Source organism: Falco naumanni, chromosome 2, assembly GCF_017639655.2.
Source record: "Falco naumanni isolate bFalNau1 chromosome 2, bFalNau1.pat, whole genome shotgun sequence".
NCBI classification, from domain to species: domain Eukaryota; kingdom Metazoa; phylum Chordata; class Aves; order Falconiformes; family Falconidae; genus Falco; species Falco naumanni.
Window position 1 is genome coordinate 17382528 of NC_054055.1, and position 18091 is coordinate 17400618.

At 37.1% G+C, this 18091-nt stretch overlaps 1 protein-coding gene across 2 annotated transcripts in view; it reads right to left on the bottom strand.

Annotated features, from left to right (window-relative positions):
- Positions 1 to 2835: 2835 nt before the first annotated feature.
- Positions 2836 to 18091, bottom strand: part of NUP58 (nucleoporin 58) — a 35647-nt gene continuing 20391 nt past the window's right edge. For both annotated transcript variants that reach the window (XM_040583443.1, XM_040583442.1), the window contains exons 13-16: positions 17250 to 17451; positions 11238 to 11336; positions 8631 to 8723; positions 2836 to 4895 (exon numbers count right to left, since the gene is read on the bottom strand). In XM_040583443.1, the coding sequence (XP_040439377.1) occupies positions 4726 to 4895; positions 8631 to 8723; positions 11238 to 11336; positions 17250 to 17451 (564 nt within the window). In that variant the 3' untranslated portion in view covers positions 2836 to 4725. The remainder of the gene's footprint in view (positions 4896 to 8630; positions 8724 to 11237; positions 11337 to 17249; positions 17452 to 18091) is intronic.

Consider the following 18091-nt stretch of genomic DNA (forward strand, 5'->3'; position numbering starts at 1 on the left):
AATGCTAAATCAGAGCGACCGTAGCTACCTTTGGTGTTGCTGTTAAGGATAAAGGAGGCAACACGCTGGAGAGCACAAATCAACAAAGGCGACATGCTGGTAAGATACAGGTATGCTCACCACCACACCTCCATCCATCTCCAGCAGAGATGATGTCCCCACGCTACTAAGGACTAGGACAGTGCTGGCCTAACAACCATTTAGCCTTTGGGCCCAGCCCTTCCAAGTCTTTTTTTGAAAGGTGGACATTTTTTCCACCTTTCAAAAGGTGGAAAAGGACTCATTTATCACATGTAGGGACACGTTTATCACATGTACCTTGCCTTATGCCTGGATTGAACAACAGCAGAAGTGTTTATGCCCAAAGGTTCGATTCCTTTATGTGTATGTTGATGAAGAAACAAAGGCAGTCCAAACCTCCAGGAAATGCTAACACTTAACAGAATTAGAGGTTTTCTGTATTTTTTCAGTCTAGAGTAGCTTCTACCTAGGTACTTAACCATGGAGTTAACAGACTGGCTTTAGCTACTCAGCTGTACATAGTTTGTGCATATTCTTTTCCCCAAATTTTCACCCAACTGGGAATCTAGTCAACTGCCCGTTGGGTTTTTTTCCCCGCGTGAGAACTTAGGCTCTTCTCTTACGAAGAGTACATGGTATTTTTCAGAATTTCAAGTTTCATATAATAAATAGTTCGATTTTGAATACTTGTCAAGTCTGTGTTTTTCCCCTTTTTACCACGCTATAGCATCTGATCAAAACCTCTTCATCCTAGCTTGCCTTTCTGACTGGGATCATCACCTCTGAAGCATATCCTCTTACCACAACGAGCCACATTAAATACACAGAGCCAGTGAGGGATTTCTTGCCCAGCCTCTAATCAGAACTGAATTTTGGAAGCAATTACACAATGTTCTAGAAAGCTGCTGTCCTGCTGCTGCCCAAGCACGTGCTGTAGAGCGACACCTGCATTGAAGAGAAAAGAAAGAGGGAAATCCATCAGTCTGTGAAACACTAGTTGAACAAACAAGAAAAATAGCTCTTGCCCGTTCAGCTGTTGACCTGTTTAGGACAGGAGTATGCATGTATTCCGAGTTTTCCATGCACGTGTTCAACAGAATTGACCTGATATTCTGGTGGGGGCAGATCTATACTCAAATAAAAGTTAAATCAATCCAGAACCTTTTCTAGTTTGTAGAAGCTTCCAAACTTAATCATAACCTGTTCATAAGGTAGAATTGCCTTACTTCTAAAAGGTGAGAAAATGGAAAGCAAACCATTTTTTGGAAAAAGTTATCGAAGTAACACGTACCCTACTCACCTCCTCACTGTGGCACTTCAACTGCAGTGATGAGTTATAAAGATTAAATCCCTGAGGCTGAGTAAAAAAGGCATTAAGTAATAAACCTCATAACAACAGGAGTCAAATGGGTCAGAAGGATTGTTCAAATATTGAAGTTTAACAAAACCCTACTACCTTAAAAAAAAAAAAAGGTAAGAAAATGTGAATGACCTGGAAACAAAAGGTGACATAGAATCATAGAATAGTTTAGGTTAGAAAAGACCTTTAAGATCATTGAATCCAACTGTTAACCCAGCACTGCCAAGTCACCACTAAGCCATGTCACTAAGCATCACATCTGCACTGTCCTTTAAACGCCTCCAGGGATGGCGATTCCACCTCCCTGGGCAGCCTGTTCCAGTGCTTGAGAAGCCTTTCTGTGAAGACATTTTTCCTAATATCCAATCTAAACTCTAAACCTCCCCTGGCGCAACTTGAGCCCGTTTCCTCTCGTCCTGTCACTTGTTACCTGGGAGAAGGGACCGACCCCACCTGCCTACCCCCTCCCTTCAGGCAGCTGCAGAGAGCGATAAGGTCTCCCCTCAGCCTCCTCCTCTCCAGGCTGAACACCCCCAGCTCCCCCAGCTGCTCCTCACAGGACTTGTGCCCCAGCCCCTTCCCCAGCCCCGCTGCCCTTCCCTGGACACGCTCCAGCCCCTCGACGTCCCTCCTGCAGCGAGGGGCCCGACACTGACCCCAGGGTTCGAGGTGCGGCCTCACCAGTGCCCAGTACAGGGGCGGTCACTGCCCTGGCCCTGCTGGCCACACTGTTTCTGACACCAGCCAGGACGCTGCTGGCCCCTTGGCCACCTGGGCACACGGGGGGCTCATGCCCAGCCGGCTGTCAGCCAGCACCCCCAGGCCCTTTCCCACCGGGCAGTTCCCAGCCCCCTGCCCCAGCCTGTAGCGCTGCCTGGGGCAGGTGTGACCCACGGGCAGGGCCCGGCACTGAGCCTGGTTGAACCTCACACCGCTGGCCTCGGCCCATCGGCCCGGCCTGTCATGGCTAAATTCAAGTCAATATTCTGGGAATCTAATTATTTCAAATCCCATTTTAACATTCGTTTCTAGTACAGCATGTGATTATTCTGTCAGATAATCACTTCTTTACTTAGGCTAATTTAAGGACTGTTAATAACTGTTATTAATAACTGTAATTAATAACTGTTGCCTTAATGTGAAAAGAAACAGAACACACGGACCCAGGAGCCTCAGACTGCTTTTGAATTTACAAAGCCATACCCAGTGCTGTGCTCCAGCACGAGCCAGATGTATACAGCGCACTCTGAGAAGATTCTAGACAAACCCGCAATACAATACCTCTCCCACTTACAATCCAGAGATCAAGGCCCTAACTTCATCAAGAACAATTTTGCACTATAATTCTAGGAAAAACAATTCTACATATTAGCTGATGACATTTTTGTTTCACCCATAACACAGGAGAACAGCAGGAAATGATCTTTCAAATAGGCAAATGTGTATTACAAGGATCACAGCATTATTGTTTTATTGTTTGCACAATGGTAAGTTGCACATATGGACAAACAGTACAGAATTTTAGTTTCACAAATTAATACATTACAAGAGAGTCCAGTGGTTTAACACATTAACTATCAAAAAAAGCAATAACAAAGGAATAAACATTACGGTTTTGACTGCAGCCCAATAAAATTTAAAAAAATGTTGAAATCAAAATAAACTGTAAGCTTTATTATTCTGAGACATTAAAAAACCCACATTATATCCCTTCCTAAGAGACTTCTCACAAAGATGCAATAACATACAAGTACAAAAGTGAAGAATTCTGCTGTTTCCCTTAGTTTTATCAGATCAAGTCACAAACTGAACATTTGTCAAAAAGCAAACACTGCTGAATGCAGACATTGTTTCTAAAACATACAAAATGGTAGTAACGCTTTTAACAACAGAAAGCAAATGACCTGGTACTAGAAAATCTTATGCACTGTAACTGTGTTTTAGAAAAAAAGGTGCTTTTGTGAAAATGATTGTGAATATTCATTTGATGCATGCTATACACAAAACATCTTCTACATAAAAAGCAACTTGGCTCCAAAGTTCCACGTTCACACTTCAACCTCTACTTTTATTTGCAAAGATTCAACTGGTCTATTACCTCCTCCTCAAGATGTTTTCCCAGGTATTTTCAGTGCACACCAAATTGGAGATGCAGCATAACAAGCTATGATGTAATATGCAAGATACATAAACTACTGTTGCAATAGCTTTAACCCTCCAATTACATCATTTTCCTCCTCCATTCTTTAGCAGCAACTTATCATGCTATACCTCATATTGAAAGCAGATACGCAACTTCTTGAAAGTCAATGCTAGTAGCGCTGATGAGAAACTAGTGAATCAACTCTGGTTTTAACAGCTAATTTGGGTTTCCATTAGAATAGCATATCCTATCTCCCCTAGTTGCAGTGAAAAACTCAACTAGCTCAACAACTCCCTGCTTGCACACAGACCTTGTGGCACCCTGAGCTTTCAGCTGAAATCTTGCAACTCTACTGTTCAGCTCAGGAGAAAAAAACAAAACCAGTTTGCAAACATTACCTATGAAATGTGTGTGTCAATCTTAGATCCTTTTTTAGAGTTGGCTGCTAAGTGGGTCAAGAAAAAGGTTTAAAAATAAATCCAGCTACTAACCACTACTTACCAAACTTTATGAGATAGTAAACATTGTATTTTAGCTGGTCTTAAACAATAAAACACAACCAGCAATGACGACTAAGCCCAGGACCCACTATTTGAAACTCTTAGGAACATCAAGAAATGGGACCACAGGGCAACACGGAGAAACGGAACATATAAAGAAAAGGAGACCTGTCTATGGGGCAAGGTTTGCACATCTGTATTTTATACATATATACACATACATACACACGTATGTGTGCGCTGTACTGTATATATTTACATCCATATACACAAAAAGACCCTGAAGTAGATTTAAAGGCCATATCCAGGAACAGAAGATATGAACTCTAGCATTTGTACTAGAATATATTTTATCTGTACAAAAAACCAAATATGCATATATTCATATGGTATAAAGCTTATTAACAAAAAATATTCTGCTACTAACATTAGGTTAAATAAATGGTTTTACAAGATTCTTTAATAATAATGCAGTATAGAACATTTCTAAAACTAGGGCCAAAAATAAAAATACATAAACGGGTTTCTATTCACAAGAAAATAGCTGTTCAATATGATTTCCTTTTGTATTTCAGACTAGGGAAAAGTAGCAAAATCTTTATAAATCTCCTGGGATGCAATTCAATTAATGCATCAATCTAGAAAAATAGACTTTTCAGGTGAACAAAGTTGATTCACTTCCCCTTGCCTAAAAGGGGCACCTATCTTTTCCCTCGCTTGTTTCCAGCTGGAGGTTTCTTCAGCTGAAGAAGTTGCCCTCCTGTCCCAAAGCCTGCAGATGCAGGATTTGACACTCCGAACGTCAGGCCAGCTGATGCAGTGATGCCGGGATTGCTGAAGTTAAACCCAGATGTAGTTGAGCTGCCAAAGCCTTATGAGGGAGGGAAAAATATTTTAAAACATAAGTTATATCAGGATTGCAAGTTTGTTCTCCTTGTAGTTACGAACGCCAACCACTTTATTACCGATATTTGTAATACTCTATACTAACACGGAACTACAATAGTATGCCACATTGCTAACGCACTTGGACTTACTGTGACAACTTGGATGCCTACCTCAGTGACTGTAAACAATTATATCCCAAATCACACATCTATTATACCATTATCCAAAACAGTAGCACCCAAAGTCCCACTGAAATAGTACAATAGAAGAACCATAACCCCTCAGCATCTCAGCCTAAATACGTAATGCATACGTAGGTTGGGAGGGAAGGCAAAAGTACAAGCAGCCCACGGCCCACTCCACTCACAGCAGGCAAATGGCAAAGCTGGAGTTGGAGCTCCCAGCCTTGTGCCCTACTGACTAGGCTACCTTTGCCTGCCTTTATAAGGTATGTGGCACAGAACATACCTTAAATGAGAGGTAGAAAAGGCTCGAAATCCTTGCCAAGTTCTTACTCTTGGTATTTAAAAACACCCTTTATGACTTAAACCAAAAACCAGCATTGAAAACAAAGTTTTGGAAAAACTGCATGATTAGCTGAGCAAATTGTGCTATTTTAACCCCTCTATCCTCCTCTATCAAGGTAAACAAATCAAAGATCTGGTTTAGCTATAAAAGTCTGCCTACAGTTTTCAGCCAGAGTAACACCAACTCATTCTACTTTCTTTTGTGAATTTATATCAGTTACACACAACCAACTTGGGTAACAATTGAAACTGTTAAAGAAACCTAGAAATTTCTCAAATATTAGTTACTAAGAAGGCAAACTTCACAACTGCACTTTCTGTTCTTTCAAGAAACCAAGTAAGTTCACCAATCATACAAAATATCACAGTATGACATAACCAAGTTAAGAATTTAACAAATATTTTCATACATGTTGCATATGGAAACCTGTAAACAATTAAAATAATAAGAAAAAACGGGACTGGTTCACAAGTAAAAAAGATATATTCTCAATATGCATTACTTAACATAGTTTTGTTAGTTCTTTAGCAGACCGTTACAGCAATCCTTTGGTCACATCAGCATCTTCAACTCAACGTCTGAATACTTTTAGAACACAGAAATAAAACCCCAATAGATGCTCTAGGTCACAAAAGATTTCCAGCACAGCTTTGTGACTGATTTACTATAGCCTTCATATCTACAAGCTGCTCACAGTTACACATGCATTATATTCAGGTCCACTTTTCAGCAGTATGAGTATGTCCAGCCACGATCCCACTTGATTATCTTTTCCCCCGTGTACTGAGGCTGCTATTCTTCAATAAAAGTAAGTCTCCAACATAAATTCTCAACTCAGCTCTTCAAAGTATATTTACCATCTCAGTTTCCACAAAAATAGTGCGTGTGTACATCTCCCTTCCCCTTAACATTATACCTATAAATTCAGTGGTCATTTTTTCCCCCCTTTTCCCATCACTCTGGGAGTCTTAATGCTCTTTACAGCATCCCACTCACATCAGCTTTTCATCAGCTGCCACCAGATGTATACGAGCAGGAATTAATTGGGACTTGATTTGGAGTCAGCTTTCCACAGTGTCTGTGTGTGTTTCAGAGGGAAGTCTGGACACAGTAGATACAACAACTGCTCTGGACTAAGCCAAATTTACTATTAGAAGATGCTCAAGTACTTTCAGAGGACTCATTTTTCTCTTCAAACATAGAAATTGAGAAGAGCAGCAATACTACTGGAAACACTTTCAAATCTTTTAAAGCAATCAAATCCAACTCATAACTTACAAACACTTGACAGAAGCAATTTGGGGATCAAATAAGAACAAACTGATGGAAAACATGTGGAGGAGACTCGGGGCATTATCTAAGTGGCCTAGAAGGACAAGGTGAAGGAACACTTACTAGACATTATTTTGGGAAAATATTTAAGTGCTCGCATCGAAACACAAGCAGTAACAACAGTGTAACCTATAACCCATATTCACCCCATTTTCCTGTTTTTTTCAAAAGCAAAATATTCAGAATCAAGATAACAATAATATAAACCAGAATATTGTTTCAAGATCATGTAAATGTTATCTAAGAAACAGGACAAAAAATTAAAAATATATATATAACCTGGCTAGCCTCAGACATCATTCAAACCCATTTATACACCCTCAATAAAATTAAAGATCCAGAAGCCATAAGCATAAGGATATAAAAGGTAGAAGTTGATGTGCTTCTGGGCTACCAAATTTTTATGGAGGTTTCTATACCCTAATCCCACTCTAAATCAGGATTTTATGACCACTTTATAAGTACAAAATAATAGGAATTATATTGACTTACTATTTGATACCTCATTAGTGGTGGACAATTGATCCATACAACTGCTTTTCTAATTATGTTTTTAATATACTTAAAACAAAATTATGTACTTCGTAATTTAGCAGCTTGAAATACTGCAAGACTATTTATTTATATAAATATTAGTAATAGGTAATTCAAAATAGGCTGAATAAAATAAGCTACAAGATAGAAATGTAAGCAGTGTAAGTTTTCCACTTGCTTCTGATAGGAAAAAATAGCTAAGCTAAAGGAAGGTGACGCTTAGACACTGCACACTGCAAAATAAGAGATGTTCTATCAAGAAGTTACTAGGGTGTTAACACATTCATGAATGTTACACAGCCAGCTTAGTGAGTTATTTCCACCTCATAATACAAAGCTTAAGATACCTCACAGGCCTAATTTGACAAGGTAACTCATCACTAACCAAGCAAAAAACAAAACAAACTGAAAAGCATAGCAACTAACAAGAGTCCAAGCTAACCAACCTACCGGGAACTTACTAATAAACACCTGCCACTTGCTATGTTTGTATGAATAACAGTTACAAAACCCCATTTTGCTTTTAAAAAAAGAAACAGGCTACCAAAAGCAAATCCCAGGAGACACCATACTCCTTCAATCTGTCATGGGAGAAAGACTGTAACACAGACTATAGTAAGTTATTTGGCTCAAAACCAAACTCCTATTTAAAAAGTAAATAGAGATGCAAGCTGTAGAAGTGACTAAGATTTCAGACACCTGAGTTAAGGAGCAATTGCATCCATATTTTCATTTTCTCACCATCAACAAAGGTAAACCAAAAAAGTGAAATGTGCATAGAGTAGTTCAATTGCCACAGAAATGTTTTTGTAGTTAACGCAATGAATTACTGATATATACAGAGGTACAATACCTGTAACTTACTATTCAAATAGAAAGAATAAACAGATAAACAGTTTTAAAGAATCCTTCTGGACTTCTAAAAAACAATTTTAACTTTACTTGTAAATACAGGAAGTCAAATTACTGGTATATCTGTCACAAATTTGTATACTAATTCCAATAGCCCAGTAACTGTATAGCCTATGCATTCAAGTAGTAACTGCATTTCGGCACCTCAGACTGCATCTGATCTGCTTCCACTCCTGATTAGACACCATCAAACAGAAGACATCATTGCTCACTCAATACTGTCTAGCTAGGAGACCTTTACCAGAACCTAAAAACTTCTCAAAAAATGTGTATTTAGCAAGCAAATAGTTACTTTAATGGTTATATACACATGCAATTTTAAGTTTCAGTAGCTTTCTTAGACTGAGTGCGGTAGTTTGATTATAACATTTTCGCTTTAAAATAAACTTGAATTCAAGAGAAACAAACCAACCTGCACTTAGACTTCCTGATGGTTTACTTGTAGTTCCAAACGCAAACAATGATGCTGTGGCACTACTTCCAAAGGCAGAGCTACTTCCAAATCCTAGTAGAATAATAGTAAGACATACAACAAAAAAATTACAGACACAGCAATTAAAGACACGTAGGTTTTGGGCAAGTATTCCAACAACAAACATAATTTTAAGTATTATTTGATAAACAAATACTCCTAAGATTATTGCCTCAAGAGTGTTTTATTCTCAACAGCATTGCATTAATGAAACACTGCAAAACGGGAAAGTATTGGAGAAAACTATTTCCCCCAAACCTGAGCAAAGGAAAAGCTCCAAGAACAGGTGAAGTAAACTATCAGTTTATAAAATTGCTATTGAATTGCTGTTAAATTGGCAAGAAAATGGTAACCAAAGAGGCCAACTCTAAGAAAATTCAGACACAAGTCATATGACTTCTATTGCAAAAAGTCACAAGCTTCATCCACAACCGAAAAAGGAAAATTCTCTATACTGGCAACAGAGTAAACATTTTTAGTTTTTATTTGGCTTATTTTAGAATCACCCACACCCTGTCCCCAGGTTTCTGGAAGATTAGCTCTATCTAGGAAATGACAATAAAGGGGAAAACCATCATATAACAGGCAGCCATAAACATACAGCTGTAATAAAACTCGTTATTTTTGTAATTAACATTTATAATTTCATAATATAAATATCTCAAGATTTCAAATTGTGTTATTAATATGAGATCACTTCAAAGGAAAAGTATGTTGATATTTGCAGTTTGAGACAGAGGCCAGACAAAAGTAACAGTAAGGGAAATAGATTCTCTCATTGTGGCCGTCTCAAGAGGATTTCAAAAAGAGAACAGTACTTGTTATTTGAGGAAATTACACCCCCATCTTAAGTTTCTTGTGTCAGGGAAAATACTTGTATTTTACTGCAAATTGAGCCTTTACCATTCCTTCAGAGAAATAATTTTTAGATTTTAAAACCAGTAAGCATTGAACACACTATCTGAAGCAGTGTTCCCTAGTCTTCTGCAATTTTTAAATCAAAGTAAGTTTTAACGGTATATGACAAATATCATTTGGAAGTAAGATAAGTTTATTTAAATGATACACTCTTTTGTCCTATCTAGTTTGAAATTAATTGCCAATGGTCAGGCAAGCTGTCTGCAAATATTTAGTGAAGCACAGGATCTATGCGCTACATATCATATATGCTTTAAATGCAAAAGCCTCTATGTTTTATCACTGACAAAATTCACAGAATATTTATCATGGAAAAAGAGCATACTTCCCCAATTAAAATGATGTTTCAAAAGTATACACTAAAAATTGTTCTGTTAAAAAAACCCCAACCCTTAAGATAAGAAAAAAATCTTAAGTATTCATTCTGCCAATTTGTTTCCAAGGGCACACCTGCAGGATATTTTGCATGTATTCCCTTATTCTTCTACATTTGCTTCTATCAGATAGTCTTCTTGATTTGTCAAAAGATTACAATTACTTTTCTTTTTGCTCACTGTTCTCAGTTATTGTCACTGTTTAGGTTTCTTTTATCTGAAAAAACTTAAAATCTGATCAGAAAGTTATTGGTAGATTTAAAGATAATTTCAAGGTGTAAAGTCCAAGTTACAACATCTTTGTAATACTGAGTGATATTTAATTATTTTAATTACATTACAACACTGATTCATGTGTTCAGCTCACAAAGAGGCAAAATGTAGAAATGTGTACTGCAGAGAGAAGAGGATGCAACAAGAAAAAACACAACAAAGTATGTTTGTGCTCAGCAGATGTAACAATTTTCTTTGCAGATCTCATACAAAAGCTTCAGAGGACACTAATGTCTTTTGACTTGCACTGTAAGAACCCCTGACCTATACAGATAGGAAATTTACAGTCTACTAATCATTTAAGTTTCTAGTTGTAGTTCTAGTACTGAAAATTTGTTATATTTTAATGAAAATGTCTACATTAATTTTGTAATTTTTTTATTACCACCTACTCTTCCACACCCATGTGTCCTCTTGGAATATATTCCCCACCAGTATACTAACATTTTGAGAAGTATTTTTCCCTCAGTTTCAAATGTTGCTTTTCAGCTTGAGGATGGATTTTTTTCCACCTCAGCACTAGGGGACAGAGTGACAGCTAAAGCAAACATGTTTCAGCAGGCAGGATCCCAGAACTGTAGTAATTTTTTTTGCATTTATTCTTATCTTAATCCAAGCAGAAATGGGTCCCTGTAGTTAACAGTTGTACATACAGGGGAAAAACTACTATGGATTAACTACAGCGTGACCCAGTGTCTCAGGTGCCTAACTTTCATATATGTAAAATTACATCAAGTTGTAGTTGTAATAGATGAACTTTATCTACTTCCCTAGCTTTCAGAACAGAACTTCTATGTGATTACTTCACCGTGGGTTTTCACTATAATGGCTTATTAGCCTTAGCAACCCCTTCACAAGAAGTCTGGAAAGTGCAGACTGTCCAGTTATAAGGTCTTCCCTGAAACAGATCATTCTCTTAGTGCAAGAGATTCAGATGTGTGGTATAATAATTCAATGAAAGATTAGAAAAGTTAAAGTGTACCTCCAAGGCTTGAAGAACCTAAGCCACTTGATTGCAAGCCAGTGCCAATACCTGAGCCGAATGGCGTTCCAAAACTAACTCCCAGAGATGGCTGTGGCCCTGGTATAAAAAAAATGAGAACAAACTTGCCTTACTCTTTCATAGTAAAGAGGTCCTTTATTTATCTATTCAAGTATTTGATAATGTGAACATCATTGCTTTCAACAAATCCCATTAAAATCCCAAACTTTACCTCATCATAATTTCTCAACTGTCTGCTTCTATGTCCACCTGGTAAAAATCTAAGAAAACACTGACTGTAATGAGGTGAAACTAGTAAAAGCTAATAACATCATTTAGTATTTTTAAAAGTTAACCAGTCTCACCTTAAACTTTAAAACATTAATCAAAACCTCAAGAGAACTCATAGGTAACAACATTTTGCCACCTGTATTAATGGAATCTGAATAAGGGAAAACCTTCAAATTAAAAACATAAAAACTGACATTAATGTAACCAAAACTATATTACCAAAAGTTAATTTAATAAATAGGAATCTTCAAAGCTACTCAAGTATTCCATCCAAATTTAAACAGAACACTAAGATAAAAAACAAGACAATGACTTTATTTTATTAAATTTATTGGTCATTTTTAAGCAAGTCAATTACACAGTAACATGACAATTCAATTCTTTTCCACACAAGTGATAACTGAGTTCTGTTAAGCTCTGCTACATAACACCATTCAATAAGGTAAACTAGTCAAACCATCTTTTTAAATAAACATTTACAAAAGGCACAGTTCTGTGTACCTTAATGAATTAGATACATTCAAAGTTTCAGAGTCAGAGTTTGTCCCATAATTAAAAAAACCTGACAGTACTTTTCCCTACATATTCACACTAAGATGCAGGACTGTCAAAAAACATCTTCAGTCTGCCAAGTTGAAATTTACAGCCTCAGTTCCTTTTTTTTTTTCAATCTCTTAACCTTGGGGAATAAAGAATCAACTTGCTAGCCCATTACTAACACATTTTAAAATAATTAATTCTGATAAATAATTAATATATTTTGACAGTTTTCACAGTACAATCTTATATTCCTGTCTTTTTCAAACAGTTTTCAGTGCACTAGTTAAGAAGTTTTACCATTGAAGATAAAATACAGTGCCAGACTCTTAATCCACAGACATTCACACCTTTCCTTAAGATAGCTTTCTCCCATTTTTTAACATACTTAATGTACTATATCTATGAAAGTGATGATTTATTCAAATATTACTATAAAGCTCTGATGATTTCAGTCTTTCTCCTAAACCATTATCACATTTAGGCTTATTTTCATTCAAAATTTCTTACTTCATACTACAAAGTTTCCTCCTACTAATTTTTACCTACAGTTTTAAAATGTAGATATTTCAAGCTTTTAAAATCAGTTCAGTATTTGAAGATTTAAATGGACAATCATTTGAATCAAGTGAAAGGCACTGTATATTGAAAAGTAACATTTTTGCTAGGAACACAATTCTTATGTGATCCAAGCTGAATGACATCTGTATACTCAAAGTAGTGTTAAACTAAATTTTAAGGGCAACTAAAGTTGTTAGCTTTTAGTCTCTGCTTAGCAGGGAATAGCTAGGAAACCCAAGCTGGTTTTCAACTAAAAAAAAAAAGTATATCAGATGTTGTAATTACAAGTTTTCACATTAACTAATCTTGTTTACATCCAGTTTAAATACTGATACATGTACCTAGCAGCTCTTTAAAAAAAATTATCAGTAAAAACAAAAAACCCTACACAAGTCAATTAGTCATCTAATAAACTAAAAGAACCCCAAAACACATATCCAGTTCCCTCTTAAATGCACGGGTTTCTATCTCAGTGGGAGGCACTGTTAGCGGAAGACCTTAAAACACTACAGTCCTCCAGGCCAAGCTTTTTACTAAATGCAACATGCTTTTTAGAGCCAGTAAAAAACATTATTCTAAAACACCTCAGATCATATAAAACAGGCTCTCATGCCTTAGGCTAGCAAGCTTTTCATTGAGCAACAGCATATGGTATTTGTTGATTTGGTACCATAATGTTCTGAAGGCATCATCACTACTTACCATTCTTGTAAGTAAACATAATTTTCAATAGCAAAAGCCTAGTAATAAAGATTCTTTGATGCCAAAAGTACTAGCAAAAGAATTGGCACTTCTGGCTATTATAGTTACGAAACAAATTCTTTATAACAACTATTTTAATGTTTTAAAACTTGATATACATTTGCCCTGTAGAGCATTTCAGTCTTATGAGTAGGACCCACAACAGAGTCCAGACAGGTCTGCCAGATTTCCTAAAATGACTTTCTGCAATTTTTAAAAATCGCAGCTGGTCCTAACAGTGAACAAATTTAGTGTCACAACTTATATCTGATTTTGACAGACTAGTACACTGACTAATTTTAACCAAGGTTTGTATCAAATCACACTATACAAATTTTAAATGCCATTTTCAGTATCCTTTCCCATTAGCACTTCAATTTCATGCCAAGTCAAGTCAAAACATAAGAAAGTGTGCTAACAGCTTGATAATGCTTTGACTAACTCTGCACATCACCAGTTAAGGAGAGAGTAACTAAGTTGTTGGGGGACTACTTTACTTATAGAAAAGGACATGTGAGTCTGAAGAAAAGCATTTAAAACAACTTAGTCTTACCAGAAAATCATCAGTTTCAGCCTAATGCATTCACAGGTCTTAGTTCACTAGGCTTTAATTTCCTTTAAAATCTTTTACTTTAGTCCCAACGATAGTAATAGGTAGACTAGCCACCATCATTTTAACTTCCACGCTGTTCAAGATTGTTTGGGGAAGGTGCAGGTGAGGCAGTGGTTAAAACCCTAGCTGCTACCACACAAAAGCACGACCAGCCTCACCGCTACCAATAAAGCTGTGCTCAGAGCAAAAGTGCTAAACTAGGGAGGAAAGGTTGTGTGCAGACAAGACTTAAGCATACTTTTAATATCTCTAGCCTCAAAAAACTGCACAAAAATCGTGCTTCAGTATGCACGCCACAATCCTGGTATCCTGATTATCCACCCCAGGAGAACAGTGGAGTACATCTTTGCTCCCTTTCTTCCATATGGCCAGGATCCACTGGCTTTATTTCTTTCAAGAGAAGCCAGTCGTATCTTGGCATACAGAGAGAACATAAATAGGGTGCATATCTACACCCAGGAACTGGGGAAACATTCCCTGATCCCACAGCTTAGATGTAGCTACTAAACTTTTGACTTCTGAACACAAATTTAAAATAAATTATTATTTCTCTTTTTCAGAGAGAGAATGGTAACTAACACTAAAATCATCTTATGAAATACTTAACTATGTAAACATCAAATATTTTTTTTTAAAGAGAGACTAACCATCCTGACCCCTCAATAACAACAGTACCATATATTAGATTTTAGTCAAAACTTTAAAGCCCAGGTTAATTTTCTTGTTTTATTTTTATCTTCAAGAACAGCAACAACAGGTCAGGTAGTACAAAGACACTCCCTGCCCTTTACAGAAACCTCATTTCATAGTCTTCTCTCATAACCTTCTACCATTCCTCATCTACCTCACTCTTCAGGACTTAGATCTTGCAAAGAAATAAGCGTGATTTTAACATCTAGCAGATATTATGAATTTGATAAATTAACAAAGGCAAAACATCCGAACATTTGCCGTTTTATTGCAGCAAATGGCCATCAGAAAATTCAAACAAGGAAAAGGAAACAAAGAGGCAGTCTTTAAATGTTTAAAGATTCTTATAAAACTGAAAGGATACATTCTTCTCCTTTTCTACTAAGAGTAATACAGAAAGTGGCAACCTTATCTGAAGCTCAGAAGGTTCTGGATAAAATGTTGGGAAAAAGTCAAACACTGAAGTCAGTAATTTAGGAAAGGTGTGATATTTTCCTTTTTAGTATGCTTTTAAGACTTTAAAACATCTCTGAAATAGTTCAGGTCTGACAAATCCTGCTTTTGAGCTACAGGGACAGAAAAGATGACTTCAAGTTCCATCTAACCCCATTTTTTAAGTACTCTTGAAGTGCCACTCACCACATTAATCTACCTCTATTTTTCCAGGTCCTCCCATGAGTTGCATGGAGGGGAGTAGTATTCAAACCGAGTAAGTAGTAAATAAATTGTTGTCTACTTCTGTTAGCATGTTTGATGTAAAGTTAATGGCTTTGTTCTATCTGCACCACGTTTGTAGTTGGCACGTTTTTGGCTTTTGAATTACTCCACCAACACAACCAACCAACCCACCCAAAACCAACCTACACACACTCCCGTTTGCTCCTTTCACTACAAAATGTCACAAACACCTCAAGGTATAAAGTCACCCTATGTAAGGCGTGCTGGTACAGGTCAGTTCTGTCCTCCACCCTGCCCCTCCTCTTCACTCTTACTCCTAAGAGAATACTCACAAAATCACACCAAGTGGCATCTAAGTTATTAGCAGTTCTCTTGAATTTGGACTAGGAAGTTCAAATCCGTCACCCCAATTCATGAAAATGCAGGTATAACGTTAAATGTGACATCCCAAGTACATGACTTTCATACACAACTAATCCTGTAACGATTGTGGAGATTACTTTAAAAAACCAAAAAACTTCAGACAAGGAGAAAGATGAAGGGAAAGGGAACTACTCTGGCAACATTAGGCTGCAGAAGCCACACTTCTATCTGTACTAAAAACCTTGAAGTGTGACATTACATTATGTCATGTTTTCTGTTTAAAACCAGACTCTTCTGCAGATGTCACTTCCACAGAACTTCCATGGATTAACACTGCAGCGACAGGAAGACTGTGGTCTACTATGGAAATTCAGAAGAGAAATGTTTCATGAAGACTTCATTTTTTCTTGTGTTCAAAATTATTTTGGCATATTTGCCTTTTAAACCCATCCCCTTGTTGTTTGGAAGGGCCAGGGCTGGAAGCACATTGTATTTTCCTTTTATGGAGAAGGCAAAGGCAATCTAATCATTTGTCAAACAGGGTGGTTGGTGCATAGATCTCTAATCAAAACCATTCAAAATATGACTGCTGTTAAAAGAGAAGGAAAAAGTGCTAATATGACTTTCAGTAAACCTGCGGTAACATTTTAGAAAATAAATGGTAGAATAAAGTTACCTATCCTTTTCATAATTTGCTGACAGACATATCTATATTCAAGAAAAATTCCATTTAACTTTACTTATTTCTGTTAAATGATTAAATATCAATTCAATTCTCTACATTCACAAATCCTTCTCTGAGAAGTGTTGGTTAGTGTAACAACATCAACTAAGGTGCCTTAAAGTTATTTCCTTTGCCATATGTATATCCATTCTTCATTAGCAGTGGGTCAAGCATTTCCTCTGTTTTGGTCTTCCTCTTACACACATATGCACACAGAACCACTGATATGCTGTACTTGCTCTAATAGTTATTTGCAACAGCAGAATAGCCAGCAAAAAATGCTCCATCATCACCCTGACAAAGGAGTTGGCTAGAAAATAGTAAGCCAGGCATCAGTCTTCATAGTCTACAGAATTCTGCTCCACTATCCTTCCTGTTCTACAGCATTTTTCATTTTACAGGTCCAAAGTGCTATATAAAAATGCATTAGTTTTACATAAGAAAAAGGTAATATGTATTTAGATAATCTCTCCTCACTGATGTGAAATAATTTACTATAACCATACAATTCTGGAAAGAGGCTATACTACATGTATTCAGAGATGTTACTTAAGAGCGAAGACTCACATTCCAAGGGGTAAGTTAGAACAATACAGTAAATATCACTAATACAAGTAAATTCACAAGATTAAGTATCTGTTGTATAATTATTGCTAAGTCTACCCTGCATTTTTCTATTGGCTATGTATCAGTAACTTTGCTCGTCACAACGTTTAGATTTTTAGTCTAACACAAAGGAAGACCTCATAGAAAGCTTTACACAAATTTATTATTGTCGTAACACTAATAATCTATAACTTGAATGCACTCAGACCTGTAGCAGGCTGTTGCTGCTGAGTAAGTGTTGCAGCCATCGCAACGGCTGCTGCATTTGGTATGTTGCTGAAAGGGGTCGGTCCAGTGGTAACACGTGGCGCGCTCTGCCACTTCTTAGCTTCTGCTCGTCTTGCCTCAAACACATCCATGGCATCTCCCAGAAAGGTTTTCCTGTAGCCAAGGTATTGGTCTTTGAGCATCTGAAGGGGGTGGGGGGGAAGCCATTTTAGTTCAGTGTATTTGACATAAAACCTTAACTTAATAAGGAAAAACACTGAATTATAAATAACATTTCCTTTTTTTAGAAAAAAAAAAAAAAAAAAAAGCCCCCACAATCTGGAAGGATCTAATCAAGCTGCAAGCTGGAGAGAAATGTTTTGCATCACTTACAGCCAGAAAAGGTTCTTCATTTAAATCCTGCAAAGCAGTCAAGCCTGACTGACATAATGAATGGTATAAAAATCTTTCACAGTTGGTGCAAATCAGCACAATTCAATTTGTATCACTGCACTAGGTGACCTAAGAGGCAAAATACAGTCACTTTGCTAGTTTATACCATAAAATAACACTCTTCTTCAGTGCTACCGTTTCTGCATGGAACCTGCTTTTGCTCCCTTACCCCCTTCACCTATTTTTCCTTCCTTTCACTCTTGTGTTTCCTTCTTAGTACAAAGCTAAAGCAGCTACCAGAATTTCAGAATTCACTAGTTTCTGATGCATTTCATCAACAGCATAACACTGTGCAAATGCAATAGATCACTATGCTTTAGTCTAACAAGTAGCCTGAATATGTTGTCATGTTCCCCCTCCCCCTTGCCTATGCCCCTTCCACCCCCAACC